This window comes from Anomalospiza imberbis, chromosome 2 (assembly GCF_031753505.1).
Source record: "Anomalospiza imberbis isolate Cuckoo-Finch-1a 21T00152 chromosome 2, ASM3175350v1, whole genome shotgun sequence".
NCBI lineage: Eukaryota > Metazoa > Chordata > Aves > Passeriformes > Viduidae > Anomalospiza > Anomalospiza imberbis.
In genome coordinates, this window is record NC_089682.1 from 7,075,995 (window position 1) to 7,095,251 (window position 19,257).

At 41.4% G+C, this 19,257-nt stretch overlaps 1 protein-coding gene across 2 annotated transcripts in view; it reads left to right on the top strand.

The window, feature by feature from the left end:
• The first annotated feature begins 202 nt into the window (after positions 1-202).
• Positions 203-19,257, top strand: part of MAOB (monoamine oxidase B) — a 46,151-nt gene continuing 27,096 nt past the window's right edge. Inside the window, exons 1-3 of one of the 2 annotated variants that reach the window (XM_068179707.1) lie at positions 203-343; positions 17,662-17,756; positions 18,610-18,747. In XM_068179707.1, coding sequence (XP_068035808.1) covers positions 298-343; positions 17,662-17,756; positions 18,610-18,747 — 279 coding nt within the window. In that variant the 5' untranslated portion in view covers positions 203-297. Of the gene's footprint in view, positions 344-16,983; positions 17,012-17,661; positions 17,757-18,609; positions 18,748-19,257 lie in introns of those variants that run through there. The other variant, XM_068179708.1, reaches the window with a different exon arrangement.

Here is a 19,257-nt window from a genome sequence, read left to right on the forward strand (position 1 = left end):
GCCCCAGGGCGGCTGCACAAGTGGATTCCAACAGAACCAAGCAGAGAGCCCGGACCGCCGCGCCTTGGGAGCCGCGCTGCTCCACCACGGCCAGACCGCCTCCGCGACCCGTGCGGGAGGCAGGAGAGACGCCCAGCCCGGCCGTGCCAGCGGCGGCTCGGCGCCCCGCGGCCGCGGCAGCGGCAGCTCCGCTCCGCCCGGCCCGGCCGGGCCCCGCAGCGGGGGCGGCGCCAGCGCGGGGCGGGACCGGCACAGCCCGGCCGGAGCCGCCGCGGGAGCAGCAGCGCCCGCAGCGCCATGGCCGAGAGATGCGACGTGGTCGTGGTCGGGGGCGGCATCTCAGGTGGGTGCGGGGGCGGCGGGGACGGGGCAGCGGCAGCGCGGCGGGGGATGCGCGACCCCCGCCCGGCCCGAGCGCATCCCCTCCGGCTCGGTAAAGCCGGCTGAGCACGGCCCCACGGGTCGAGAGGAGTGCCGTATGGTGCAGGCAGTGCTTTATTATCATAAACTATTAATCATGTTAATTGTAGTGTTATTTTAGTTGTTTTTATCTTATTTTTGTTTTATAATTTACTTCGTCTTTGGTATTATTATTAATATTTATTATTAATTTTATCATTAATTATTATTAATTATTAATTAATAAAATAATAATAATTATTATTTCTTTCCATCATTATTTATTTCCATTCTTATTTATTTTATTGTATTTTTATAATAATTTATTTTTTATTATCGTTTATATTCATTACCGTTCATTTTTACTACTACTGTTCATTTTATTTAATTTTTTTTTTAAATTCAATTTTATTTTATGGATTTACGTTTTATTTTTCTGGTTCTTCCACTGTCCAGTCCTGGCATCCCTGGAACATGTGCAATTCTTCCAGTACTCCTGGATCTTTTGGACAAGCGAGGCTAGAAGCACTCAGCATCCTCTGCACCCAGTCCAGGGGTGTGAGGTAGAGGCCCTCGGTCACATGTGATTAATTTGAATCCTTGGCTGCCTTTTGTTCAGTGCAGGTAGAGGCATAAAGGAAAAATGCCTGAAATCAGCTGGGTGGATAGGAAGTTTCCAGGTGCCCTTTCAGCACAGGTATGGGTTTGAGAGCATGAGCAGCCTGGCAGAATGGACAGACAGCACTGGGGCCCCGGAGCCTTCTTGCACTTGAGTGACAATCAGCTGGTTTTAACCCAGTCTGGGCTAGAAAACCTCTGTGCCTGCCCACAGTGAATCTCTGCCCTGTGCATTTTGTTCCGAGATATATGTGCCAAACAAATTGTGCATGGGCAGTAGATTTTTTCTTTCCCATGCCTTTGGCCTATCAATAATTGCTTTTTGGCCCCTTAGCACAGGGAGGTATGGAGTGATAGCTCCTGTCCCGCTGGTGATCTCCTCAGAGCATGAGGAGTGTGCACACATCCACAGATCCAGCAGTATCTCCTGCCAAACCACAAACAATTACTTGAGATTTGTTACAAAATGTGAGTTTGTCCATCCATTTTTCACATGCCTTTTAATTTCCACTGCTTACTTATATATAATTGTAGATGTCTGTTTAACCATCATGTTAAGGTGTGTAGCACGCAATTTGAATGATATACGAAATGCAGAGACAAAATCATGGGCATTTTTTCCTAAGGATGATTCTCTGATAACAAACTGCTGAATAATGTTTGAATGTTTCAAGTATGTTTATACAAAAAGCAAAAATTAACCATTGCTTTTTATAAAGCACAGTGAATTCTGAACGCTGTGCTACGGCTAATTTTTAACTTACACCGTGTGTCACAGTGAACCTCAATTAAGGTAATTAGCCCGTGGTAAATGTCTGTTCATGCCTTGTAAACAAAAACATTTCCAGTGGCTGGTTTTCTACAGCAGTAGTGCTACATTCCCTCTGTTGAATGAGTTGGAGTGCGACTCAGTGTAACATCTTTTAAACTACCCTTGTTATCCATGGTTGCCATGGGAATATTTTCGTGGCAGGCCTGCACAGCCCACTTAGGTTTTTCTGGAAGAGCATCAGAGCAGAGGAGCAGTGCTAAGCTCTGGTCAATCATGTGCTTTGTTCTTTGCCACCTGTAGACAGCAGCCAGTGGCAGGGGGAACCAGTTTTCTATTTACTTCTCTTTACACTAAATATCCACCAAAATGCTCCTGTTGCTGTAGCAACTTTTCTACTGTCTCCCCACAAAGGCTGGAAAATTACACAGGTACAAAAAGTGCTATTGACTGAGTACCCCTCTTCAGTCCCTTTCCTTTAGCTGTTGTGTACAGCTCCTGCTCACCTCCGATCCACACTTGTCTGTAAACCATTGAACTTGCAGCCAGGGGATGGACCTGTGGTTTTGGATCTCCTTACACTCATCTAAAACCCCTCCTAACATGCACAGCTGCTGCAGAGATCTCTTCTCCTGTCCACCAGGGAGTGAAGTGTGTGATTTTTAGATTGAGGCACCCCTTGGAGACAGGGGTTGTTGCTGCTCCACAATTCCTGTGTTCCTTCAGAAAGTCTCCGGATCTCTTCTGACCGAGGCTCCGTGGCTGCTGCCCGTGAAAACAGAAGAAGGTTTTTGTCACGTAGGTGGCTCGAGCCACCTGCTCCAGCCCCCAGCAAAGCAGGGAATTGCAGAGCAAACAATTGCAGAGCAAACAAAGGCTTGCTGTGCCAGCAGGAGGATGCACACAAACAAGTGTCACGGAGCTGCCACTTGGCCATTTCCTTTCTCTTTGTTTCTGCAGGTAAAACAAGCTGTGCATTTGCAGGCTCAGACCCTCTTTGGCAGCAGCTCTGCCTGTCTTTTTATCCAGATGTCATTAGTAGGGTTTAAAACGTAAAGACTGAAAACCTGATCACGAAATAATAGTGCAGGGGCCTTCACAACCCTGGCAGTCTCTGTTTATTTATCTGAAGATGCCACTTCCTTTGCTGAATCATTTTTAGTGTCCTTTACTGCAGGCTTGAGGAAAGGGAAGAATAAAACTAAGGAACTGGCCAATTTAAGTTTTATGTAATGAAAATCTACTCAAAATTAGTCTTCATTTCTTTCAAGTCAAAGTAATGGTCTGTGGCTTTTCCAGAGATGCCGTGTGATCTCAGTACTGATGATAATTAAGACTTTTGAGGACTAGGAGGATTTACTAAGGGTAGATTCTATTTTATGGGTAAAACTTCAGCAAAAGTTTTTGAAATTTTTGCAAATGGTGCAGATTAAAAAGAAATCCTTTAAAAGAAAATTTCCCAGAGTCAAAAAGCATATATGAAAATGCTTAGCCACACATTGCATGCAGTATGCCTGGTACTAAAGAATATTTAGATCAGAAGCATGACAGACCCTGTTAGAGCTGAAATGTGCATCGTGGCAGATTCTTCTCTTTGCTTGGAGTCCTGTCTTTTACTTTGAAGGGCTCCTCTAGCATGAGGGTCAAAACAACTATGAGAAAACTATAAAGTTGCATCATCAAACTTGTTTATCTTGATTGAGACACCAATGACTTCAAATAAAATCTTGAAATCTGTTCAGAGATTTTGGTTACAGACATTCTCCTTTTGTTTTCAAAAGTGTCTTCTTGTCCCTGCTTTTGCTTTGGGAACTACTTTCCTTGTTTGGTCTTCAAGTAAATTATCAGATTTAATCCTAATCTTACGCCAGTCATATTTAAGAAAATGCTTCTCTTAAATCCTGGTGCACAGATTTTACAATCAAAGTGAGGTTAATTGAATTTTTTCTTTCCTCAAATGTGAAGTCTTTTCTTAATTATAGTGTTATTTGAAGTATGCTTGGTGTTTTGCTGTTCACAAGCAACCTGCCATGTTCCTGTAAGCTTAGAACCAAAACATACTGTAAGATAAAGTAACTCTATTGTTATATTGGATTTTAAAAAATTTCCATGCCTATTCTTGCATTATATTGATGCCACTGTGCTCTCTACTCTTCTTAAACATCACTTTTAATTTGTGTGACAATTTAATGTGCTGTATAATTACAGTAGCTATCACTGCATCTGTGAACCACTGTCAAGTTACTTTAAAAATAAAAACGAAACCAAAACATCCCAAAGCAGACCAGGTGTTTTGAGGGCTGTTATCTGATTGTATTCTATCTGTTTAAAAATAGACTGATGCAGAGGGCAAAATTATTTTTTAAAACAAACCTGGGACACATTGTAAGAAAACTATAGATGAAGTACATAATTTTCAGTAGATACTTGTTTCTTTTTGCCCTCTGGTAGTAAATTACAATGTCCTAATACTCCTCCACTGAAAAGATGGTTTACCAAACAAACAAGGTTTTTGGAGAGCATTACTAGTCTGGGAGTCCTATGCTAGATGTCCATTTGGAAAAGAAAGAAACCCCACAAAACCAAAATGGGGGCATGGATGAAACAGCTGTTCATGAAGAACCAGATTGGTTTGGTCAGTGGGAGGACTCTGACCCTCTCCAGGGAATGTCACCCTCTCTGGGATGCACTCTGGCAAAGGGAATCCAGGACATTTTCCTGTCAGTTGGCATGAGGAAGCTCTTGGTTCACATTTTCAGTCACCTGTCTCTGTATCTGACAGCAGGAATTTATTCCTTTTGTACTCAACCTCTCTCATGGCTAAAGTAGTATGAGCCAGTTAGATGGAATCTGCATTTGACTTCTAGACATTTCACATAAAAAAAAAACTTGGCAATGCACAGTAAACAGAACAGAAAGCAGCTGCATAATGTTGTGAAATGGCTTGGTAGCCTAGGCAGCAGGGACAGCTCTTGTAATTCACTGTCTGAGACCTCCTAATTGGTCTGAGAGTTGATTTGATAAGAAGCTTTCCAGCCTACCTGCAGGACCCATCTCATCTCACAAGGCTCAGGGTGGCGCATCATTAAGGAAAGGTTTTTCATTAGCTTATTTAACCATTATGAAAGGGAAAGTTCATTCAGTCTGTTCAGCAAAATGTGAAAATTACTATGGAAGGGGGAAAAAGGTAAGTTAGGATGGCAAAACTTTGGGAAAGGAATTGCTGTTGTATCTATTATGGGAAATATGTTAAGCTATTAAGGGAAATGACTGTTAGGGAACCAAAGTTCATGTGCAGCATTGGGTGTTAAAGTTACAAGCTGGAGAGTCCATAGGATTTTCTTATCTGTGCTGCTAAATAGCTTTTTTTTTTTTTTTTTTGGACGAACAAGATTTTCAGGAGAGACTGAAAGCTCTTTGTAAGCAAGTTCTGTGCATTGTTTTCTTGGACAACCACCTGCAGTGGTGCTTTTAGTAGATGAGATTTTTCAGAGCTTGGTCTAGCACTTGACTAGAGCATAATCACACTAGAGGTGGTGATGGGTGTTTGTCTGCACTAGGGAGTTGGTTCAGATCAAGTGTTTGATGCTCTGCACCATTTTTTCACATAAACATTTCTAGCTGGTTGTCTTGGGAAACTTAGTTTCCCTGATGAAAGATAGTGACATGGAAAGAGTAAGTATTTCAATTTTGTGCTCTTCTTCCTTCCATGAAGACATAGTTAAAATGTATTTACTTGGTCATCTTGACCAGAGATGTGCACCTGCATGCTCTATGTCCATCCTCTGGCTGTTTTCTCCTTGCCTACTTCTCTTTCTTTCATTTTCTTGTAGCACCAAGAGGTTGCCAAAAGATCGCATTCTATGTACTTATGAATCATGATTTGCTCGTTTTACTCCCTGACAGCATCAAGTTCAGGAGTTATTTTAGAGAAATGCAATTCATTGTGCTTCCCCTGCTGTAAGGAGTGTACAGTATCAGTCTCCAGCAAGCAACACCATGTCAGACACCACAGTGACACAGGTCTGGGTCAAACCCTGGTGCCTGTGGTCCCAGTGGCTGTGATGAGCAGCCCTCTGCTCTGCCTCCATCCTGGGGTGTTCAGGCTGTCTAAGATTATCTCAGGAGTGTGTTGACAAGATGCTGTTGACTACTGGAGGTACTGTTGCTGGTGTGTGTTTGCAGTCTTATCCAAAGCTGGAGAGATGTGCCAAAAAGCTGTGTATTCGTGTTTGCAGCCTGAGCAGTGTGGGCTTTCACAGCCCTGATAGTCCCAGAGGTAAACTTCCAATGCTGCTTGTATTATTATAAACCAGCAGAGAGTTTGCTCTATATTCACTTAGCTTACACAGCAGCTAATGACAAAGAATTAGGCCTTACACTTAATTTAATCAATTCAGAAGGCTTTTCTTCTTCAGAAGTTATTATTCTGTATGTAAACAATCTGGGGGATTTTGGCACATTTCCCACTGCCACAGTTTCCTTCTCCATAGCACAACTGACAACTGTAATGAAATAGTTATGTTATTTCATGATAAAAAGCAGTGTCGTCTCCCTGCCCTTTCCCAAAAGAGGAGTTGTTTGCCTTTGTGTTCTGTCTCTGTTCTGTAGCAGTTATTTCAGAGTGCACTGATACATCAGTGAAGTTTGTCATGCTTATAAGAGTTTACTGAGCAGGGTCCTAGATTATTGAAGACCTTCTTTTGCTGACAGTGTGTCTTGATGTACTTACAAACCACTCAGAGACGATTCTAAAATCAGTCATCATTCCTGAGGAACTGTAGTCATAGGACAGTTTGGGCTGGAAGGGACCTCTAAAGGTCATCTATTCCAACTGCCCTGCAATGAGCAGGGACATCTTCAGCTAGATCAGGTTGCTCAGAGCTCTGTCCAACCTGCCCTTGAGTGTTTCCACCACCTCTCCTGTCCAACCTGTTCCAGCTCTTCACCATCCTCATTGTAAGAAATTATTTTCTTTACATCTAATCTGAATCTACCCTCTTTTAGTCTAAAAATCATTATCCCTTGTCTTATTGTGACAGGCCCTACTAAGAATGTCATTCTCATCTTTCTGATAAACCTCTTTAGGCACTGGCAGCTATTATGTGGTCTTCCCTGAGCCCTCTCTTCTCCAAGCTGAGCAGCCCAAGTTCTCTCAGCCTTTCCTCGTAGGAAAAAGTGTTCCATCCCTTGGATCATCTTTGTGAGCCTCCTCTGGACTTGCTGCAATAGGTCCTTGTCATTTTTGTGGTGAGGACTCCAGGGTTTCAGCCAGGCTTTGGTTTCTTGGGGAAATTCCATGAATCTCATTAAAGTTTCCATAATTTAATTTTTATATAGCCATTTTTGAACTTAACGTGATTTTCCTTCTGGGCTGATAACCTATTTCATCTTTGTAAACTTATGTCAGATACTATTATTGTTACTGCCTTTAAGGATGGTTAAAATGTGATCATCCATCTAATCCACTAGTTTTTTTTTCCCTTGTAGACTGATTCATGTCTAAGGTTTATAATTTTGTAATGCTGCATTATTCTTGTTTAACATTTTTTGGCTGGTTTTAGTGATCAGTGAGGCTGCACTACAGGCCATTGGTATTTAAACCATGAGTGACAAGCATTCTTCTAAATAACCCACCCATAGTCTTGTATTTTGCACATCTTTCTCTGTCTTGTCAGCTTTCTGTTCAAACAGCTTTCTTAAAAGAAAAATCAGTATGAAGTCACTTGGAAAACTGTATTTTCTCTGCACACCATTATTTGGTTTGGGGCTGGAAAGGAAGAGAAAGAAGAATGGTCGTCAGGGTCTCATTTGGGGAGACCCTGGGTTCTGGATAAGTTAGTAATAAAAGAGGTGCTGAAAAGTGCCTGTCAAGCCAGAGAGGAATTGCATTGACCTAGTCAAGAAACAGTGATAATATTATTTATGGGAAGAGCAGGCTTCTGTCTGTGTGCCATCCACACCCCCACAGGACTCAAATGTGTGAGTTTTGTGGGCTCTTAACAGCATCAGGAGCAGCAGGAGCAGCGGATGGAGGGCAAGGAGCTGCCCAGGGAAACAGTGAGCATCAGGATTTTGTAGGGGGTCTGTGTGTGATTGTGTAAGGGAAAGGATGGGGGAAAGCAAAGTGAAAACCATCCCTAGAAGAATAGGTGGTCTAGTCTAGAAAGTCTGAAACCTTGTAGGTTACTTCCATTAGCTGGGACATCTGACAAAATAAATCACAGATGCATTAATTTTTACCACTGAAGAGTCTGCTGTGGCTCATTAGAGGCTTGGGCATCTTGGAAAGATTAAGTTATGGTGGTGTCCTGGCTTCTCTTGGCACTTCATTTTCCAGGTGTTTGCAAAGTTCCCTGAAGTTTTGATTCATTTTAAAGCAGCTCATCTTACAGATATTACTTTGTACTATTCAACTTCTTCATGCTTTTCAGTTTCACCCAGCTGGAAGTGAGGAGGGTGGAAGGAAAGATGCCCCTGTAGCCTCCTGCCTCCCAGGCAGCTGCTCTTTATCTTGATGGTAGAATTCATATATAAAACATTGAATTGAGTCTGTTCAGTTGACTGCACACAGCAACAGCTGATCAAACAGCAGGTTCATGCTGTGCACCATGATTACCTGGATTACTAGGATAAGCTTGAGTATAAACTGGGCTCATTTTTGCTTGAGTGATAAACCTGTGTTTGAATGTATTAAATATTGGAGCAAGACACCTCTTTTGTTCCAATATGAATTAATTTTTTATGAGGTAGCTTGGCCAGAGGCTGAATCATTGAGTTATGATAAATAAGGAGCGCAAATGAGGAAAGGGTGTAAATGCTTTTTTCCCCCCACTTTAGATATTTCTCTTTTCTTCTATGCTTCCTTCACCATTTTTGCCCCTACACATTCTATCAGAATAGTACAATTCTAGTGGTAGCATTTTTTCTTTCATAGCAGTGATGTTTTTATGAACTGTTTGGCTCAAACTTCCTCCTGCCTGCACTTAGAGATGGATGGATGGAAGTCACAAGTCATCTTATTTAGTGGCTCTCTTTTGGGCTTCTCTAGATGACATGTACATTCTCAGCCTTTGGTATCTCATCTGGGGAATGGTTTGGGCTTTCAGCAGGGTTCAGTTTAATTTTTTGGTTGTTCAAATAAATAAAATGTTCACAAATCCTTGTAGGCTTTACAATTTAGCCTCTGTGTGTGTGTGCACACCTACTTGTATTTGTGGGCTTTGATGATGATAGAAGTTTCCAAAGAGCCTCTGGGGGTGGCTGTTTGGAAGTGACACTGAGAGGTGCTCAATATAAATCTGTAATTATTATGTGCTATTTGTGTGGAAATCATTAACTGAAGATCAATTAAAATGTGAAACAAAATGGGTAGCCATGGAATGAGGACATGATGAGTCTGCTGAGCTTTGCTGTTGCCCAGCCTGGCCTAGGTGAACACCTGTGAGTCATTAGATACTTAGAAACCTGGGAAATTACATGTCAATCTTTAATGTCAAGATATGAGAATGTTATTCTGTTTAAGTTCCTTTCTACCAGTTGATTGTGTTTTTTGAGCATTTACTTTTCTCAGAGGACTAAAAAAAAATGAATTTGTTGCTTGAGAAGAAGCAAGACTTAGCAAAACAGATGACCATTTCTCTTCTGAGGCAACTGTTACATAATTTTGCAAAATTTTCCAGATGCAGCTTAGCCTTTTTTTTTCCCACATTGCTGTGTATGGAAAGCAAAACTCTTCTTCAGAGTAAATCTGGCTGGCATTTTATTTCTTTGTAGATCTCTTCATAATAGTAATGCCTAAAAGGATGCCTTTAGGAAACTGCCTGTGTAGACCCTCAGCCAGTTCACTGTGCTCAGCTTTATTTGATCCAGTGCTATGATCTGTTTGCTGTAGCACTTTCAGTTCTCTCTGTCCCCTTTTTCCCCCTCTATTGTGTGTGTTGTGTTTTGAGGCAGCCCAGATTGTAAACCAGCAGAAAGGCATGACCTAAGCTAAAGGAGGCCCTGGGACTGTGGGTGTGTGATAATATCAGAATATAAATTATAATTATATTATTATTAATATTAACTTTTTCAGTATATCCTGGAGCCATAACAAAGGACATGCAGAATGTGTTTGGCTTTGGTTTCTTTACCTGACTGAAGCCTAGAAGAAGACTTCTGACATTTTAAAGTGTGAGCTGGCCATGGCTGCTCATGACAAGTCCATTAAATGAAGAGAGCACAGTAAATGATTGATACTAGAAATACTCAACCTTTGAAAATCTGGAGTGGCCAGTTTTGTTAATATGAGGTTTCAAGGGGAACTTCAGATGTAAAAGTGAAGAGGGAAGCCTTGGGCAGAAGAGCTGTGCCTTCAGTGCTTAAGCCTGAGTACCACTGTACCAAAGGTGTTGAGTTTCCACCCAAATGCCACAAATTGTCTTCAACCCATGCTTGAAGGGCTTGAGCTTAACACCCCACAACTTTGGTCATCTCACTGATATCTGCTCAGGCTCTGTATCACTTAACCAGCTGCAATGCTTGGGGCAAGCGTAGGCTGAATGTTTGTAATTCTGGTTTTAAGAACTTAATAAATGCTGCTCCCTGCACCATGGATGGATCATCCAGGAGCTCTTGCAGGGAGATCACAGAAAGCTAGGACTAGAGTTTATTCTCCCATGAAATCCCATTAATTTATGAGAACGCTCATACTGACCTCGGTGACAAAATTACAGAATTAGAGCTCAGACAGAAAAACTCATTGCCTTGGCTAGACAATGAAATGCCAACAGAAATAAATTATATTTGCTCGTAGAGTGCTGTATCTTAGGTAGAAATGTTAGGTCCTTTGTAGAAATATTTTAAGTAAATGTACATTTTAAGCAGATAGGTTGATAATGTCTCTTTTCGCTCCTTGGGGTTTCTGAAACTGTAATTTTGTTGTTTTCCTAAACTCTGTAATGTTCTAGGTGACTGATACTAATTTTAATGGCATTAATTGCAGCATGGTGATACAATTTAGGAAAACAGAGTTATCTCCCCCCATGGCCAAAATACTTGGGTCAAAAAAGAGTTGCTTTGCTTGTTTTCACTGTAGTGTTTAGACATGAAGGTAAGGCGTGACTGAGAGTAACAACTTACATTGGCCCAGCTCTACCATGGTTTTTAGGTTCTGAACTATACTTTTTGAATTTTCTTTGGTAAGATTGAGTCAGATATCTAAATTACTATTGTTAAGACGGCCCAAATTAGAGAACTTAAAAGGTTACTTTCTTACTGAAGGCACAATATTCTTCACACGTGCAAAATTCCTCAACCTTTCCATAATGTGAGGAGCCTTACAAAACAATCCTGTACCACCTTAACTCACCCAGACCCTGGGTTTTGCTTTTTTGTTGCTGTTGTTGTCTTGGTTTTTGTTTAATTTACAATCCATATCTATAATGCCTTGCAGGCATTACTGTCTCAAGCCATTATTTCAATTAAAACATTTTAGCTGGCTGATGATGAGTGACAGAGCCAGGTTCAATCTCTCAGCGGTGGAGCAGTAATCGGATTGTGTTCATTAGAGCACAGACAAGACCAAGGCTATTAAATTGCAGTTTCTAGCACAGCAATGCAATAAAGAAGCTGTGGAGCACGAAGGAGAAATCCCACTGGTGCAAAATGGCTGCTTGGCTGTGGGTGAGGTCTTTTCCCTGCTCCTGCCCTCCGTCCCTCCAGGGTCACAGTGACATGGAAACTGTAACTCATGCTGGTGGCACTACAGGATGTTGTGGGGACATTTCTTAGAAGGAGGTCAGGGAGCCCTGAGTATAAACAAGGAGGGGTTTTGTTTGAATATTTGAGTAATTCGATTTAAACAACAGCAAACTGGATTCTTCCACTAACTGGTCTGATTTTTACATGCTAGAAACTTAATTCCTGATCAAGGGAGTGGTTTTATTTTTTTCTTTCTCCCACAATTTACCTCACCTGCCTGGGGTATGTTCCTCTCAGTTTCTTCTTATTGACCTCATTCACTGCAACTGTGTTGACCACGAATGGTGCTGTTCTCCCCAAATGTCCTTCTGCAGCATTAACAGATGGATTTTGTTTCTTTGGGTACAGTGCAGCAGTTTTGGCCAAATTCTTTTATTTGCTGTATGGATTTTGCAAGTATTCCTGAGCATCAAAGGTGATAGGTCAGGGATACTGTACAAAGACATCTAATAGCGAGGAAAGTTGATTTTCCATGTGATCCTACATCAACAGCAGCTTCTATAACTTTTTATAGGTTTTGACAGATTTCCTGTTTTTTTCTTAACATTTTAGATACTTCAGGTGGGGATTTTTAAATTTATTTATTTGGGTTTGGGTTTATTTTTAGTGGGTTTTTTTGTGGTTTTTTTTTTTTTTTTGAGACTCATCACTTAAGAAAATAAGTTAAATTCATGACATCTCTGGTCAAAATGAGACATATTCAAGATCAAGAAGAGGAATACAAAGATTACTAAAATAACAGCTTCAATGTGTTAAATATCCATGGACATCCATCTGTTGAGTAATTGAATAATTGTGTTAAAAATACTTGAGTTCATCCGCCTTAGACCCTGAACTGAAGTCTTACTTGTCTCTATATAATCAATTGCAATATGTTTCCTTTTTTTACTGTCAGTCTTGTGAAGCATTTCTGCATCCCACAGTTACTCCATTAACCCCAGGGCAGAGGACTGTGCTCGTTCTGCAGGCTGTTATCCCATTTCCAAGGTGCATTTTTGGGCACATCCTGATGCTGATCCTGGTGCAGTGATTGTTCACTGCTCTGGACTGCACCAGGGCTGCTCTGCCCACTGGCTCTGTGCAAAGCAGTATCTGCTACCTGACATCTCTGCAGACTCATTTGGATGTGGCTGAACAGGTTGACAGCCAGGAAAAAAAAACATCCTTTGCAAACATATCTTTTGTGTCAAAATAAATACAGGGAGGAAGATGTTGGCAAATTCCATGAATTGGAGGAAGTTCTGCATTAAGACCTGCAAGTTAATACAGCGCAAGTACAATGACAGCATTTCTTCCTGCTCAGTGTACAATTTTAGTCAAAGGGAGGAATTTTTATGGTTATAAGGTGAACAATTTGTTTTTTGTGCCAGCCATTTTAGAAGCTGTTAATTGAATGCCTGTAGCTTAGAACTTTCTTTGCTCCCTCCTTGAATTAAAATTTAGAATTCGTAGATGATTTTTATAATTATATGAAAGAAGCAATTTTTTTCCTAGAAAGGAGATATTAATTATGGAGGAACATGATAAAGTAGTGAGTAATACAGAGAAAGTAAAACAGGAATGCTTTCAGAAATTTACAGCTTTTCAGTGGTGCAATTTCCAGTCATGTCCTTTCTAGTGTTTTTTTTCTGAAATGCTAAGATTAAAGGGTGTTTCAGTAAAACTGCTGATTCCAGGCAGAACCAAATGGTGTTATTAAATTTCATTTTTTTTAGAAAATATACTTTAAAATACTCTTTAGATAGTCAAAAATGTTTGATCATAGGGCTACATTATAGGGCACATGGGGGTCAGATGAAAAATGAGATTCTTCTCACATTTATCAATTCAAATATAAATATAATATATACAATATTTATATTATATATAATGCAAGTATATGGAATCCAAATATACACACACACATATATATATATAAGCAAACATGTATAATAAAGGTTGGACTCTGTGATCTTGGAAATATTTCTAAGCTTAATGATTCTATGATTCTATGAAATAGCAGTTTGGATTTTGCCCTAGCAAAAATATTTACAATTTTTCTGTTTTAAAAAAGAATTAAAAATCTGAACTAGTCATTCTCTCAGGGTAAGAAAACTGTTGATGTTAGGAAGTGAGGTTGTAATGAAGCTGTTTAGTGAAATGGTGCCGTTTAAGGTGTTTAGTAGGTACAGAGACATCAAACAAGAAAGAAAGAAGTTGGAACTGAAGATGAAATAATTACTGTGATGATTACATTTGAGTCCAATCTCTGTGAATGCAGAGTGCTGCACGATGGGGAAAGAAATGATTTTTGTGACTTGAACCTGTGTTATAAGATTCTGGGGGAGGCAATCTCCCACCAGCATCTCTGGGTGGCTGCTTTGGGTACCGGGTTGCCGTGGTAACAGATGGATGCTTGCCCAGTTAAGCATCCTCTAAACACGGTGGTATTTTCAGTCTAGGGCTTCAAATAATCATCTTTGCTTCTTTGTTGTTTGCATTAATTATCTGCCTATTGGTTCTTTGAGCACACCTGCAGGTGAGGCTGCATAACTGATTTCTGCTGTATCTCTCTCTATATATTTATATATGGCTCTCTGTGGCTCCTTGGAGAAAGCTGACCTGCCCTGGAAACTGCACCCAAATTTCTGTCTTCTGTGAAATGGTGGCAAAAGTGCCTGAGCCCTCATATTGCAATTCAGATCTGATTCTACTGAAATGCTCCTGGGGAGGAGGGAAAGCTGCCTCTGGGTGACAAAACACTGTGCATAGGAGCAGTAATAGCATCAGTCACAGTTTTGGATGGTTTTTGCATTTGAATGCAGCTCTCTGCCTTGCTTGTGAGGAATGGGGGCAATGTCAAAGATCTGCCTTTTGTTAGTGATGTGTTAAAGTGGCAGGTAAGCCAGAGGCAGTGCTGGAATGTGTAATGTGAAGGGTTAAACATAAAGGTCTTAAGAGGAGACCTTATATCACGTGTGACTGATTTTTCCAGGCTTTGCTTCACAGGTATTGTGGGTCTCTGTTTGCAGCAATCGAGGCACAGAGAGGCCACTCTGACTCTTACCCAGAAAAAAGGTTGTGGTTTGTGGGGTTTTCCGCAGCAGTTGTTAGTTTGTGAAATGCAAACCTCAATATTCACATTCTAGTGTTCATTTCCATTTTCATATGCTTTTGTTGCTCTTCCTGGTGCTTTCCCTGCCCTTGTACCACTTTGGCTCAGAGCTCTCCCTCCACAACATCCAGTCCCCTCACTGTTACTATAGTGGCAGTCCATGACTCCATTTGGGGCCTTGGGTCCAGCTCCAGGAACAGGTATGGAGTGATGTGGCACTCCTGGGATTCCCAATGTGTGAGGTACCAAAACCAGCAACATTCCCACCTGACACTTGCACTGTAATGTGGTATCTGTCACCAGCAGCCTTGAGTGTTCCTGTTCTGTGTGTGCTAAGAGACCTGCTTTGGTCCTTTGCTGTGCCCTCTGACCCTCCTGAGTCTCTGCCTTTGCTTCTTCCATCCTTTTCCTGTTATGTGTTTGTGATGATTTCTGCAGCAAACTTGGGACCAGAACAGAGCTGTGATGTGGCTGAGAGGAAAGGGGGGGCCACCAGCCCTTGAACTGATCAGATGATGCTCAGTTTGGGAACCCTGCAGACTGCATCTTCCAAGCCCCAGGGATCCATCCCTCCCCCTGCAGAGATTAGATCTGCTGGAGGATGGGCATGGATGGGCCAGTGAGATATAACGAGCCAGATCCTTCCCTCAGCACTCTTCTGGTTTTTGTTTTTGCTTCAGGAAAGAGGAATCTCTTGTTCATCTTTACCAGGTCCATGTGTGAATGTGGCAGGGGGTGGGGGAAATAAACATTGGGGAATAACTAGTGGGTAGGTGCAATCAGGTGGATGAAAGGCTCAGGAGGAAACGAGGAGGTGGTGCCTGGGCTGCCAGTCAGCTGCAGTTCAGTGGAATCTAGAGTTACCCTTTCACAAACTTCTCTGTTGGTTCAGCTCCTGGGAATAAACTGCTTTCGTTCCCAACTGCACTGAAATGTTTATTCATTAGATTTTAATAAAGAAAGTCAAATCTCATATCCTTTAATCAGTGTTGGTAACTGAATGCTATAATTGATTACTCAATACCTGTTAGCATGAAAAGCCAGCAGAGACCTTCAGTGACAACAGCCTTCAGTTAATGCATTCTTTCTGTAAATTATTAATAACTAATATTGATCCTCTCCCAACTGATGAAATATTTGTCTTTTTTTGAGAAATAGCTTCTTTTTCCTTTAACAGATAAGACAGATTTATTTAGGAGTTTTGTTGCTTATTTTTTCTCCAGGAGCCAATCTCTCCTTGCAAGTTGTTTGAAGGGGTTGTACATGTTTACATATCATGGCTGTTTCTGTATTATGTTCTTCCTTGGTATCTTCAAATATTTTTGAGTGTAGTCAAGGCCACGGATCCAGCCAGATGTTTTTGCAATATCATTTCCTCAGTAGGAAGTACAGAAAGACCTTTATCTGTTTCATTACTGGTTTTCTCACCAATACTTATGTGAAAACCCAAGATAAATAAGCCCATGAAACTAGGGAAAAAAAAAAAAAGCAAGAGGGTATGATGTTTTAGTGGAAACATCTGCAGCTGTTCTTCAGAAAATGTCAAATTCTTCAGATAGATAAGTCTACACTATTGTAACTTTTTTCCTTTTTTTAATTTTTTTTTTTTTCAGATGGGGAAAGAAAGAGCTTAACTACAGCACACTGCAGTAGTTTCACTTCAGGGCTAGGAACAGGACTGGGTTCTCCTACTCCCAGTCCACGAGTTGGTGACCAGAATGTTCTGTAGCCTCTCCCCAGGACTGCTATATTTTCTTCATTTTCATTTCATTCAGCTCTGCCATGTTAGCTTGGGCCATCTGTTTTTGCTGTCAGTTCTTTTTTGCCATTTCTTCCACGGCTGCTTTCTGCTTGGAACAATCTGTTTGGATGACAACTCAAAAACTGCATGTACTAGGACACACAGAGGGAGCTGATTGCATTCTCATGGTAACAAGGCAGGGAGCCAGAAAGAGTAGATAAATTATGATGTAGGAGTGTGGCTTCCAGCCTGGCCTCTTGCTGAACTTTATTCAACACATCCTGTTGGTTCAAAAGGATGATAAAACCTGCTAGGATATAACTCTTGTCCTACTAGAAATTCACATGTGGCCAAAGTAAGCACCTCGCTTTATTTAAATCTCAGCTTGTGTGCTGAAGTAGAAGGCAGAGATGATCTCGGGAAGTTGAGAGGTTGTGGGCTGGATCCCCTCCATGTACACCCTTTCTAGTTCTCTTCATTCCCACAGCAGCTTGACACACTTGCTGCAGGGCTTGACTCTGATATTTTCCACTGCAATTGTGAGGATTTGTGACATCACAACTAAAAAGAGATATTGCCTCCTCTGTTTTTACTGTTCCTCCACTTGAGTGTCTCAGCTTCAAGAGTTGCAAGATGGAAATAAAATGTATTTAAAAATGGATGAGAAAAAAACAATTTTTGGGGTTTTCTTACCCATACTTTTAATTTTTGTTGCCACACACAGCTGCACATTCTGTCTCTTAGCCAGATCACATGTTCTTCTGGATATGAAACCTCTGACCTGACTGTGTGGGAACTTTGCTACTGTACTTCAAAATATTCAGAACTGGAAAGCAGAGACATAGAACAAGTGTCAGGAAAACCTCACAAATTTAGGACAATCCTAATAATACTTCTTCCTTTTTTGTTGTTTTTGGGGTTATAAAAAAATTAAATGTTGGGGAGGACAGCTTTCTGTTTATGAGCAGTAAAGTTTGTAAGTTCTCTGCCTGGCTGGGTGACCATCATACCAAGTGCTGGCTGATGCATCAGAATTCCTGAGCATGTGGTGCAAAACTTGCTCAGCACATGTAAAATTGGACAACAAACTGTTTAATTATGTGTCTTCAGTTCCTTTTAATGATTATTGGGTTTTGAGGGTTTTAATTCCACCACCTCACCATTCTGGCATAGTGTTTGAATGAAAAAATCAGGATTTGGATGGACAGCTATGAGAGTATTTGCATATCAAGTCACAAGAGCTGTGCAGTGCATATACAGAAGTATTCTTTAATTGCTTTTTTTTTTCTCTTTTAGGTCTCTCAGCAGCCAAGCTACTGACTGAGTCAGGCTTGAATGTGGTGTTGCTGGAAGCCAATGACAGAGTTGGTGGAAGAACTTTCACCGTAAGGGTAATTATCCCCAGAGCCATTTATATACCACATACTCATGCTTACAGTATGTGCCATGTGGGGGAAAATTTCTAGGGTACCAGCAGGTGGGAAATTTCCTGATGTTTTACCAATAAGAGAAGGGAAAGATTGGCATGATGGTGGGGACAGAATATTTCTGTGATCTTTGGACTCTGGAGTCATCCATCTGGGAAGGAAAACACAATGAGCTAAGTTTCAAATTCATTTCCTGGGGAAAGACACTGCAGAAATCTCCATGGAAGAAACACCCACGAGGCCAACCATGCTATAAAGAGTCTTGAGCTGAACTGTGGCATGGCCCATGCAGAGTTGTGTAGAGCAGGGATGGTTGGGAACTAGAACAACTCCCTTCACTCCTTTCTTCTGCTCTGTCTTGATGTGGGACACCCCCCCTCACTCTCTGCCCATTAGAAAATCTTGCTTGTGCTGCTTCCTAGGATAGTGTGTTTTAAACTGGTCACTGGTGAGATGCCTGACTGAGCAAGAGCTGCACAGATGTCTCTGACTCTCTCCTCTCTCTGCCTGCCAGGCTCTTTCCTCTTTTTAAGGCTGTAATGTAACAATGGGTCACCTATTCTGGTTATGGACTCCAAATTATAATCAACATGCTGGTTTTGACCTCAGTAATCACCACACCAGAGCTCTAGCAAATAATTTCTTTTCCATGGGGAGAAGAATCTTGGCCAAAATGCTCTGGGAGTATTTAATTTCATTTCATTCCTCTGGATTGCTCTTTTAAATTGTGTGCTATTTACAAAGGGCTTATCTCTTTTGGTTTTGGTTTTTTTTTTTTTTCCCTTCCCTTTTGTGTGTGTTGTGTGTGATAAACCAGAATAAGCAAGTTAAATATGTGGACCTTGGAGGGGCTTACGTGGGGCCGACACAGAATCGTCTCCTGCGGCTCTCTAAAGAGTTGGGAATAGAGACGTACAAAGTGAATGAAGTTGAGCACCTGATTCACCATGTCAAGGTAAGAGATGCTCCCAAGCTGCTGCTGTAAACATGAACCTTGCAGTGCTGTCCTTTCTCCTTGTTTCCCACTCCTGCTGCAATGGATAATACCTGTTTGAGTATGCAGCATCTGAGTTTGTTGGTTAAAAAATAAGTGTGTTGATAATGAAATCACCAACAAGTTGCTATACTGGTACAAATTATGGCACACACACATATTTATGTGTGTACCCTGTGGGTGCATCCTGTTAGCTTATGCTGTGGTTCAGGTTAGATGAAAGCTCTCAAAAAACTTCCTTGTTTTTTTGAGAGTCACGGCAACTCTGACTCTTCTGTGCAGGTCAGCTCTGATATGCACTGCCCAAGGTATCTGAAAATCCCTTTGAAAAGTCCTGGATGTATCTCCAGGGGGGGCTGAAAGTCTCTCAGGATGGGCTTCCTAAACCAGTGACAGTAATTATGCCGATGAAAGAAACGTGAAAGCTGTGTCTGGTTGTGCTGATGGGGAGGCTTAACATGCAGAGTAGCA